The sequence below is a fragment of the Notolepis coatsorum genome (assembly GCF_963971535.1).
Source record: "Notolepis coatsorum genome assembly, chromosome: 1".
NCBI lineage: Eukaryota > Metazoa > Chordata > Actinopteri > Aulopiformes > Paralepididae > Notolepis > Notolepis coatsorum.
The window spans coordinates 138,021,627-138,034,488 of NC_140165.1; the positions used below are offsets into that span (position 1 = coordinate 138,021,627).

The 12,862-nt window shown below is 39.2% G+C and overlaps 1 protein-coding gene across 1 annotated transcript in view; it reads left to right on the top strand.

Moving 5' to 3' along the window:
- The first annotated feature begins 4,127 nt into the window (after nucleotides 1-4,127).
- The window catches only part of tmem161b (transmembrane protein 161B), an 82,279-nt gene continuing 73,544 nt past the window's right edge, over nucleotides 4,128-12,862 (top strand). The window contains exon 1 of the mRNA XM_084333220.1: nucleotides 4,128-4,319. Within this exon, the coding sequence (XP_084189346.1) occupies nucleotides 4,317-4,319 (3 nt within the window). The 5' untranslated portion in view covers nucleotides 4,128-4,316. The remainder of the gene's footprint in view (nucleotides 4,320-12,862) is intronic.

The following is a 12,862-nucleotide window of genomic DNA, read 5'->3' on the forward strand; positions in this document are numbered from 1 at the left end:
TCCAAAAAGATTATTCCAATTCCTGATCGCCATTTCAAATATCGATCGCGTTTATTGATTGATTATTGGCTGCTGTAAATATATATGCCAGGCTGCTTTCCGTCTCGCAATCACTTCCCTCTTCATCAGACACTTGATACTATGTTATTTGATACTATCTTGTCTAGCACAGTCTCTGGAGCGTAACAGTAAGAAGCATTTTGTATGAAAGTATTCTGTACTTCTGTATGACAACTATTAAAGAAACTTGAAACTTGACATAGTGGAGCGAGTAGGCTCCCCCCCCCACCCATCAACCTGTGTAATCGAATGGGCTGCAGTTACACAGGGATAGACGATAGGGGGCGGTATTTTCCCATTGGAGTTTATAGAGGGGCTGCTGTACCAACGGGAGACTCGGTTGATGAAATATGAATTCAGATCGCTAATAAAAATAAAAAAAAGACAATTAGCGTCGTTGGCTCTCAAGGGGGGGCATGAAATAACAATAAATCTCATCGTCGCCATTGAAAGTGTTAAGCTAAAGTTAGCTAATCGGTATAGCAACGTTACAGTGCAAGCAGGTGGTGGATGTGACGTCGGTAAACAAGGAGAGCGAGGCTGCAAAAAAGGCGACTGTCGTAAAACCAAAACACAAGCAGTTTTAATTATTTTACATGACTATTTTGTTACCCGCCATGTGGCGGACAGACCTCTCAGACCTCGCAAATGTCACTTGCCCAATAGCCTCCAGCTGCAACCGCGGAGCGAGCAGCGTAATCCTGTCTCTCGAGTCGCTGATTCCTGCCATTGTTGCTCCGCAGGTCGCCAATGACTGCTTGGCCGCGCCGCGATAGAAAAAAAATTCCCTTTTTCATGATATTTGACGCCTCTGATTGGCTCAATTTAGTTTCAATCTGTATGCATCTACAAATCATATTATACCAGGTAGCCAATTCCGTCAGACTGCGAATCAAATTGACGGAACTCCCAATCAAATTGACGGAAATCCGTCTGCAGACGGAACGCTTTAATGCCTGTAAGTTGTTTATTTGTTTTAATTCTTTAGTGTGCACTTTACATTTATTCTTAGCTCTTGTTCTTGCTTGTAAAAAATAAAGGTGCAGTACTTTACTGTATAACTGTTAACCCTTTCACTGCCACACGACAGAGGGTTAACCCTTTACTATTACACAACCGACGGTCGTGAAAGGGTTAACCTTCTGTGTATTGTCGCAGTGAAAAGGGTTAACCGTTAGGTAGCGCAGCAGTGAAAGGGTTAAGATGTTTTTAAAAAAAATTCTGGGGGGAGGGCGCAGTGGTGAAGATCGCTCGCAGTGGTGAAGGGCGCCAAATGTGCTAGGTCCGCCCCTGCAGACAAAGGTGGCGTGGCAAGCCAGAATCTCTTCCCAGGGGAGAGCACCACACAGCTACGGCAGTTTAAGGAGTCCAAGTCCAGCCATGCCAGGCTGGAGCCATGGGTGTGGGAGGGTGGCCCTGAAAAGGGCAATTTGGTGTGACATCTGTATCAGTCATTGAAGCGAGAATAATGAAGGAGTTATTGATGGCAGAAGTTAAGAAACTGCAAAGTGAATTCCTCAGCTGAAAGGAACAGAAGGGTGAATTTACACTCAAACTCCAGCTTGCTTGGCTGTATTGGTGTTCAGCAGCTGTCTGCAAGGCAGAGTCCACATGAAATGCAGGTGTCCGTCCAACCATTGGACATTTCTTCTGTCTGATCCACTTGTGTGTTTACGATTTCTGACCTTCACGTATTCCTGTATTAGCTTTTAATTTCTTCTCTGCATTGTCTAGAGATGAACTAATATAGTCCCAAATGCTCATTTTAACAGAGAGGGCTGTTTCGTCAAATGTTTACTTGTTTAGCTAACGTTACCAGCCTGCACCACATTACACTTCGACAAGTGTAATGTAGTGAGTGACATCATTTGATGGACCAATCATGAGTGAGATACACTCTGTGGCCCCGTTCTAATTGGGCCAGTGCATTTCACTGTATCGCGTGGTACGGCACTGTAGTGGAAAACCCCATTATTTGTTTTGCTAGTTGCAAATATCAAGATGGTGGTGAACCGACTCCTCTTTACAGACTTTGTCTACGTACATAACATTGGCCATTTTAATATTGTTGTTGCTTTGTTTGTTTGTTTGCTTTCTTGTAGACATAGGTTTTTATTTTGGTTAAAAATTCATAGGCTACTGCATATGTAAGAAAACTAGAAAAGGTCTATGGTTCATGGTCCCATACATATTACTTGAAAAAAGTCACAGCATACTCTAATAGTCTTGATGCAATAAACCGCTTGCCCCTTTAAATGCCATGGCGAACACCTCTCCAATCCTGGTGTGTGTCCTTCTATTCTCTCCAATCATATTAAATTGATTTAACTTTAATTATTTTAAGACAGAAAAACACATACCTACTGTGCATCAACTTCTTCCTGTGGTGTTGCCATCCAATAGGACTATCTGACTGTCAACACACATACTATGTATGTTACTATTTGGTATTACCCAAGTGGTACTCGCTCAAACCTTGCACTATGCTTATGTTTCCACTTTTCAGCCTCAGGAATATTGTCTATGTTCTATAATGCTCATAATGATTGATTGATTGAAAACTTTATTAACAGATTGTAGAATGGGTACAGTACAGTACAGCTCAATACACAATTGTTATGGGGATGCAGACCAGAGAAAGACTTTCGTCTTGTTTACATCAGGGTCCCCCATTTTCAATTAATCATAACATGACATATACAGATACAGTACTGCTACATCTATACATTTATGACATACCAGATTTGCAAATACAGTACTGTTTGTGATACAAAAAGAGTCCAGAAAAGAGAGTATATACATTTGACGTAGAAACTGTACATTGGAGGAGGTTGGGTAGGTGGGGTGGGGTTGGGGGGGGGACTGTACATTGGAGGTGGTTGGGTGCATGGGTGGGGGGGTTGTATTATGCATTCTCTCCTTCTATTCAGTGTAACTATCTCATGGTACACCGGATGCCATGATGCTAAAATATGAATGTGCATTGTATTAATGTAGGCCTAAATACTGTATCCATGTATACAGTATGAGTGTTGTCATAGTCTTATTTCTCTTTAGCTCTTTATGTGAGGTGCTGTTGTCTCTGCTCCCTTAAAACTAAGAAATATTCCTGTAGCGTATGTTAATTGCTTATGGTGAATAACGTTGGTGAGTCAAATTTCACCCATGGGAGTGAACACGATTGATATATTGTTGACTGTTACCAATACCCTTCGAGACCACTGACCTATAGTTTGAGACAGTTGGAATTGGCTCAATACAGGTGTGCTAATGTAATTGTTTCCTCCAACAATTACATGGGCAGGAGGGTTTTTCCTAAGTAATCTTGCAACGTTTCCTCTTTGACCAACTTCTGTTCCATATTAATGGTCTCATGGGTAGGGGTAAAATCTGATTTGCCTCCTATGCCTGAATTAAATCAGAGAGCCTGTCTACAGATATGTAGGCCACTTGTGAAATTGTATAGCAGTAATCTGTCATTCTCAATCAGTGGAGTATGCTAACAACACAAGTTAACTATTTATTGCTCCATTTCGAGATAACGTTAGACAAACTGCCAAGCCCCAGATTTAACAGAACAATTACATGTCTTGTTTGGAGTAATTTGAACTGCAAATAAATTCAACAAACCATTGTGTTGTCCAAAACATCGCTCCAACAAACTATGGCAATCGTATTACATGTTAAATGCAAAATGCACTACGAGTGCAGCAGTGCACTGACGCCCCAGCATTATAATTGATGCAGGTGCAGATAGAGCCATCATGTGTGCGTGACTATCTTCCGGTTCTGGGGGGTCCTTTAACACTCTCTGCGTGGCCTTGACTATCCCTGCGTAAATCAACACAAATATAAACATTCTATTTTAATACTATTAAAATATTAACAAACTGGTATGATTTATAAAATGACGAATTGATTGGTATTTTGGAAATGTCCAGTTTTGCCGACAAAAAAATCTGTTTATTTCACTCTCAGCGCACAGGCATATCCAGGACGTCTATATATACCCAGAGTCTTGGCGTGACCTCTACTGCAGTTGAAAATGCTCGGGAACCGAGGTTGATTCAATAGATATTTTTGCGATGTAAACTATCGTTGCAAGAGTAGGATGGCTATTTGAATGACAAATCAATTAACTTTGTGCACAACCAACGTCAAAAGGCTTATGTGCTCCTCGCCGCTCGACTTCCGACTAGGGGTGCTTAGTGTGACAGTTGTTGGAGTTGAGTCCATTTCAGCACCACTGCATCAACATGGTGAGTGTGACAGCTAGCTGCTATCTGTCATTAGCCGACTTAACACTGCTTTGCAGGCCAAACGCAAGTAGTCAGTTTATAGCCAAATGCATAATTGTGTAAATAGATACTATGTTGATATGTGCTATACTGCTGTGAATAATTCTGCCATGCTGTTTAGTAACGTTAGCTTGCTAGCCAGTACTAGCTACTACAGCTAGCAATCCGTGATGCTAACCGAGCTAACGTTGACTAATCAACACTTAACATTCATTGGTTTTATACTATTACGTTCGTTTTATTCACTTGCTTGTACTGGATGATATTGTGGTTCACTAAGGTTTTGTACTGTGGGATGAGAGAGTATTTTCTGTAACCATTACATTAGCCCACGACTCCATCAGCAATTAGCATTTCATTCATTTGACAGTCAGGTTGAATGTCTTTGAGGAAAGGTGTGTTCCTCTCCTCCAACTCACACCTGGCCTGCTCAGTTTGACCTCGGAATGCCCTCAAAGGAACTGAAAAGTTTGGATTTTTCTCATATGTAGGCCTTCTTTGTGATATTTTATATGTAAATAAATGCGAATACCTTTCTTCAGTCATCTATTGAAATTCCTTCCCATGTCAGGATTCTGAAGTAAGATTTGGAATAGCTAGCCTAATTCAAATTCTTTAGGGAACACTTGTGGAAAACACAAATACTCAAAATGAGTTGGACTAAATGCGCTTTCGCCACCTAATAGCCTACTTCATTTGTGTTTGTCAAAGATGTACTTTGTTTTAGTTTACTTGCTGCTATGTTAGTGTGGTCGGATAATTGCCAGGTGTCAAGGTGTAAGCTAATGGTCTGCTAATCAAAATGACTAGCCACTTAATCATATCACAATACATTGTGATATGCCCCTTCCCACACACTATGAAAGAACTACAATTATTATTAGGGTTGCCTCCTCCTAGTAGTAGATTAGTCAGTTTCAAATCAGTCAACAACTTCAATGACTATTAATTAGTAAAATAATCATTTATTTTGTCGAAGATAGCCCAAATTAATACAGTACAGTAGCTTTATGCAAAAGCTGTTCATTTGGAATATTTTCTTTACTTCCTTCTTTTTCTAAATTGTATGTAAAACTTTTTTTTTAGATGTTAGTTCTTTTCTTGCATTTCTTGCCAGAGAAAGATGCCAAAGCTCATTTGATATTGGAGCATGCTAGCTTTCTTGGTCCTCCTACTGTATGTTGACTTTATGATCAAGCTGCCAGTTGGGTGATTGAGCTCCAGGGGTAGTGGTTATCACTGTAGCCTCCCCCTCGTTTTTCATTTGGTCCGTGTGTGTAGGGGGTCAAGCGGACTGGGCCAGATAAGAGAGTCCATGCTGCTTCAATTTCCCCCAGGCTTGAGATCCTTGCAGGGCCCCCATGGAGAATGGTCAAGATCCACCAAAGCTGTGATCATTTGTGCCTTTGACCTATATACCAAGTAGGGATGCACAGATACTTATACTGGTATGGGATATCAGTCTGATACCAGGCTAAAACAGGGTATTGGTATTGGAGAATTTCCCCAATACCAAAAGCTGATGCCAAGAAGAACCATGTGTAACATGCTTGAAGTCAAAGCAAAGTGACTTGATCTGAAGAATGGATGGCTCTAATGAATACAAATTAATTATATTTCAATGATTTTTGTCCAATACCGATTCCAAGTCCATACTATTCAGGACAAGCAATGGATTGGATCAGTACTCTGTAATATCAGCCGATACTGAGTTCAGGACTTGGAATCTGTATTGATAGTGAAAAAGTGGTGTTGGTACATCTCTAATACCTGGTAGCCTGAGCATTATGTATGTCTGAGAAATGTCATCTTGCGTTGGAGAGGTCATGTTTATATACATGTCTACAGATCGGGTGAGTAAATCCCTTCCTAAATGGGATCCAAGATTCTCCCTGCTCTGACTCCACAACAAGTATTGACTTCAGCTTTTTGAGTTTACACCACACTATGTGCTTTGTGGGATTCCCAGAACCTAGAGTATTGTTTGAAAACTGGTGACAAATCGGTCTGCCTACTTTTCTTTTTTTTAGATTTGCCGACCTTTTAAATAAACATATTATACATAAACTATTGGCTATTTATTGCAATAGGCAATATGTTTCCCAACAAAAAAATTGCCTAACATTTTACTGCTGTAGTACAAGCTACGCTAGCCAGGCCTACATAAAGTTGACCTCTCGGTCTGGATGATATGATTCAATACATGCCATGGTCTACAATCCAAAAACAATACAGTTAAACATGTAACGATTTAATATGGTTTAGCCTAATTCATTAATCATTACTGATAACATTCCAAATCAGTCACTTAGTTAGTTAGGGCTGGGTATCGCCACTGATTTCCCAAATTGATTCCAATTCACAACCCGATTCACTTACATTTTTTATTCAATAACTATTTGGTTTGGGATATTTCAGTTACAATACCAATTTAGCTTGGATATGAAAGATTCTCAGAACTAAGACTTTAATATGACTAACATACTACAGCAATCAACATAATATTGTAACACTATGACCGGTTGATTGGGGTGCCAGTTAGTAGGGGTGGGAATCACCAGTTTCATCACGATACGATATCGATTCTTTGGACAACGATACGATAGTATCCGATATCACACAGTGCCACGATACGATTCGATTCAGGTGCCTGCGATCGATATGAGACTTGCCCATTTAACACAATCAGTAACATTTAAATCAACAAAAAAAAGACAATGGAAATATCATTTGACATTTTTATTTTTGAGCTCTTCCAGACATTGACATTTAAATTAAAAACAATCTGTTTTTAATACAAATAGACCTCCTGTTCACTGTTTTTGGTTTGTTTTAATTTTCTTTCGATATTAATATCCTATTCACTGACACAGAGCTGTATTTTGGCTGGAAAAGCCGGCCAGATCCTGTTAGTGGGGCTATCCTGAGAATGCACCCTCCTTCCCAGTCCCCACTTCTCTCTGCCTATGGCTCTGGGTTAGCTTGTTAGCTTACGCTAACGTAACGTTATCTTCGATCTTTAACGTGACGTGGGCATAATAGTGTTGTCAAAAATATCGAAGTATTGATACATATCGATACTGAATATTTTAAATGGTTTCGATACTCATTTCCCAAATACCGTTACTTTCTGCAGTATCGGTACCAGCTGGCGAGTGTTCTACCCCAAGTTGTTGACGCGCTGTTCAGAGCACGCTTGCCCCTCCGCCTCCTCCGAGTCCAGCCATCCCCCTCACAGAGCCGTCTTCAGTTTGTAAACAAACATTTTAGCTGAAGCTGGCAAATGCAGAGCCTCCGCAACTTGTGCTTGTGGATAAAGAAAACAGCAGAAGTGCTGTTTGGAGGTACTTCGGGTTTGAAGTAAACAACAAAGGACAAGCTGAAGATGCACCAATGCTATTTGCAAGCGGTGTTACAGAGCAGTGCCAACGTGGATCTCCATAAAGAAATGAAAGAGGTTCGTGACAGCTGCTCTTTCAACGTCACTGTAGCATTAAACCATTAACTCTAGTTTAATACATGATACGTTGTCTACTGATGGCGCATAATATCAACAGCTGATTCGTTGTTAGTAACGTTACAGCTACCAGCTAACGTTAGCTACTGCTAGCCGTTAGCTCCGTTAGCTTAGCTGGCCACATTTATAATTACTGCATGGAAACGGAGTAACGTTAACGTTTAAACGTTATGTCGAGGTCATACAATACTACAGTCGACATAAGGTTAACGTTACCCCGTTTCCATGAAGTGTTTAAATAGCAGCAATCTTGTTGCAAATGTAACGTTACTCTAAATGCTCCGAGCATAGCCTCTCTCTCTCGCTCTCTCTCTCTTTCTCTCTCTCTTATCTTTAAATAAAAATCGAAACTGTTACTAACTGTAATACAAACAGTTCAGTTTGTCAGGTACATGCAACACAGATTACAGTGTTTACATCTGTCTGCTTGGGAAAATACCATGTTCTGCAATTAAAATGATTGAAGTGAGATGAACAGTTCTTTAAATGTGTGATCTAAAGATAAACAAAGGGTTTTAAAAGTGTTATATTTATCTTATTTTTTTTATGGTATCGAAGTATCGATACTTTTCAAGGTATCGAAGTCGAAATTCCAGTATCGTGACAACACTGTAATGGAGTGGCGAGGATTGCAAAGCAGGTTAGATGCATTGGACCCGTTGCGGAATAAAACAGCAGGGACATGTTTTGGGTCACATAATAGGCACACTAGTCTTGCTCTAGTGACGCTCTAGACGCTACTGCTGTGTGCTGTTGATGTTAAATGGAGTTTCACAACACTGGGCGCGGGGCAATGACGTCGCCATCGCCGGATTTTCAAAATAAGAGTATCGCAATATGAATCGATCTTTTTACGTTTCATCGATCCTATTTGATTATTGATAATAGATCGATATATCGATCTGGATCGATGTATCGTCCCACCCCTACCAGTTAGGGCATATTTTCATTTAAATTAGGCAACTGCACACAGGACTCAAGCATAGAGCAGTATGATAAAACACCACACTCAATCTTGAACCCTCAAAAATGCATGCCAAAAAGCTAAACATACTGTATACTATAGGGCAGGCCAACAAGCAATAAAAATGCCAAACGACAGATCAATCTTAAATCTATTTTGTATAACAGTTCAAACAGTTCAAAAAAGCTAAAGAAAACAGTCAGTTCCTCCCAGAAAACACCAAAATCCAGTCCTTATTTTCCACTTCAATAAATCCTTAAAACAAAAATAATATTCACTTCAAAAGTTCCACAAACCCACTTGCAGGAAAAAAAAGGAAACCAAAATATTACTACTCATGTATTTCACCGGAGTTACCTTTAGTGAAGTGAGTCCAGTTAATGATTTGGTTTTAAAACCAAACTAAAAAGAGGAGCCAGAGAATGTGAATAAAGTGACTTGTAAGCCGTGCAATAAACAAGTCGGGACAAATCTCCGCTTCACATTTTAAAAATCACAATATGATTGATTTACGTGTCAGTCAGTTTGTCTTGGAAATGGCTATTAGGCTACTGGTATGTGGCCAAAATGAGCTATATCACATACTATTCTCCATTGTTTAAGCCTGCTGTTTGGGCGCATTCCAGTTTTGGTTTTGTCTATGATGGAGATGGATTAAACGGCGATTGAGTGTGAAAATTGCACTATGCGAGGTCTGCAAGTGTCAATACTATCAACATTATGGGAAAACACTACTTCTTCTCAACATATTTACACAAAACAACCTCTGTATATAAGATAAGATATTCCTTTATTGATCCCCTTGGAGAAATTCAGGCATCATAGCAGGATGGGGGAGGAGGAGATGGAAGGTACAGGTATGGGCATGGTAATGGTAGAAGGCATAAATACATCCCTAAAACAAAAATAATATTCACTTAAAAAGTTCCACAAGCAGTTAAGTTCAACCCACTTGTGGAAAAAAAGGAAACCAAAATATTACTACTCGTGTATTTCACCGGAGTTAGCTTTTAGTGTGAAGTGAGTCCAGTTAATGATTTGGTTTTAAGGCGAGACACCCCAGGTGAATAGGCAAATATACTTTTTTTTGTTGATTTTGTTATATTTTGCTTCCTAAACATGTCTTCTATGAAACTAGTGAGAATAAAACGTCAATAACACACATTTTGTTTATTTTACTTTATTTTGCCTTATTGCATCCATAAATGTGCACATATTTAATGGAGAAGTGCCTCATTTGCATATATAAACATAAAATTCAGAACTTGCAATATATTTTTTCTTAGTTTATATGTACATAACTAGGGATGGGAATTGATAGGATTGTATCGATACGATTCCATTATCGATTCTGCTTATCGATTCGATTCTTTATCGATTCCCTTATCGATACCTGATCAATTTATAATTTAAATAAATAAATTGGAAATGCAACAGAACTACATTTAGTCATTTAGCTGACGCTTTTATCCAAAGCGACTTACAAGTTCTGTACGACAAGCCATCAGGAAGGGCACAACTCTATCAGCTGAGCAACAATGTTCATCAAAGTGTTGAGTGCTACAGTGTAGGTTAGTTTATTAGGACAAGTGCATGACAGTACGGTTAGTTAGGGTTAGATATATTTTTTTTTATTCAGATAATGGTTGAAGAAGTGCGTCTTTAGTCGACGGCGAAAGATTGGACGTGATTCGGCTGTCCTAACTGGGGTGGGTAGTTCATTCCACCATTGTGGGGCAAGGACTGAGAATAGGCGACTTCTCTTTGATGACCCTCCCGGAGCTCGGATAGGAGTAGGTCTGAGGCGGCCAGAAGATGCAGAGCGTCGGGGTCTAAGCTGGTTAGAATAACAACATGCAACTTGACATTTCTGATTGTCATTTATTGTTGAGCCCCCATGTCAGAAAAATACAAAAACTGTAAAAAATAAAACATTAACTATAGCCTACACTTAAATAAAATAATGTATTTGAGATTCTCTTAAAATGTATTTATTTTTTTATTCTTAAACTAATTTAATCTATTGAATAACAGGTTGTTATTCCTCTGACTTCTGTCTCTCACTCACACTCTCTCTCTCTCACACACACACACACACACACACACACAGAGAGAGAGAGAGAGCTGCCCGGGCCCCTGTCCTTTATGTATTGGCTTGTGTTGCTACACGGACACATTTGTATGTTGCACCACTGTACTTCCTGGTTTACACTTTACAGACTTGTAAACAAGCACTCGCGTCTCTCATTATATGTGAACTAAAGAGTACAAGGTTTACACAACAGCCCCCACCTGCTGTTTTATTGTATTTGTACCTGTACTATCCGCTGTCAGCTGTTTATCTCTCTTTGTGAGGTTGATTAAATAGCGTTAGCTCACGTTAGCTCACGTTAGCTCCGCGGCTAATTTTAGCTCGCCCTAAACTAAATCAATGACAATGTTCTAAAGCATTCAAGTAGTTTTCACTGCACATAGAAGTAGCCAAACAGCGGGAGCATTTCGGGAGCATATTACCAAAACCCAGGCAATTTCGAGCCCTTAAGGAATCAAATAGAGTCTGCCATGGCTACATGGTAACGTAACGTTATTGCGCAACTGTAGGCAGCGATAAGGGAATCGAAAGTCACAGGAGCCACACGGTTCCAGGCATCGGCCAATTAGGAACCGGTTCCCAATGGGAACCGGTTTTCGATTCCCATCCCTATACATAACAAACTGGGAAAGTTTCATAGTGATATCTATTCAAATATAATTTTGCCTATTAGGGGGTACTACATTGTTACTACACTGTTTGTAGCCTGTGTGTAGTTCTGGTCAGTTCAATAATATTATTATTATTATTATTATTATTATTATTATTATTATTATTATTATTATTATTATTATTATTATTATTATTATTCAGTTATCAGGCATGTGTTTAGGTTGTCAATTACAAATGGTTTGATTAGGTATTGTGTTTGTAAATAGCTGTTTCAAAAAAAAAGTATGGCATTTTACAATACAGAACTTTGAAGGCGTTTTCCCAAAAATGAGTTTTTATGCATTTTTCTTACACGCAAGGGTAGACATGTACCATTCCATAGCACCTACACACACCATACTTTCCACATTTCTTCCTATATATATACCCTGCATCTTTATACAGAGGGGTTTGTTGATATATCATTCATAGCCTGATTTATAGTACATTTAGACAAAAAAACATGGCGAAAATAGATTTTTTTATGACTGTAGTCAGCATTTCCTGAGTCATGGGATGATAAAAAGACAGATCCACAATCCCTTCTCTAAAAAGTTCACTGTGTTATGGGTCAACATAATGAAACTATTTTAAAAAATCTGGCATCATCCAATGTTGGTATTTATACCCAAACATCCTATGCAAATGTGTGCATATTTAATGAGGTAATGCCTATTTTGCATATATAAACATAAGATCTCAGAAAACTTGCAATACATTTTTTCTAAGTTGTTATGTACATAACAAACTGGGAAAGTTTCATAGTGATATCTATTCAAATATATGTTTTGCCTATTCACCTGGGGTGTCTCACCTTAAACCAAAGAAAAAAGGGGAGCCAGAGAATGTGAACGAAGTGACTTGTAAGCCGTGCAATAAACAAGTCGGGACAAATCTCCGCTCCACATCTTAAAAATCCCAATCTGATTTACCAAGCCGCAGATACGTGGAACCCTTGTGGCCTAACTTCTGGGGTGTGTATGGAGTGCTTTTGTAACCGGCCTTTGATTATTTCCATTTACTGTCATACAACACTAAGAATAAGGAAAACTAAGTTCAGTTAACATTAGAAATTCATACCCGCTACACTTGAATCCTTTTCAGTTTGTCCAGGCGAGGTGGTGAGTGTCAGTCACTTTGTCTCTGAAATGGCTAAGGCTATTAGGCTACTGGTAAGGCCTAACAAAATTAATAGTTGGTTTCAGGTTGCCGACCGACCCTGCCGATTTAGGTGCGACCCAATATATTTTATGAGTTTTTAGAAAAAATTATATAAAAAA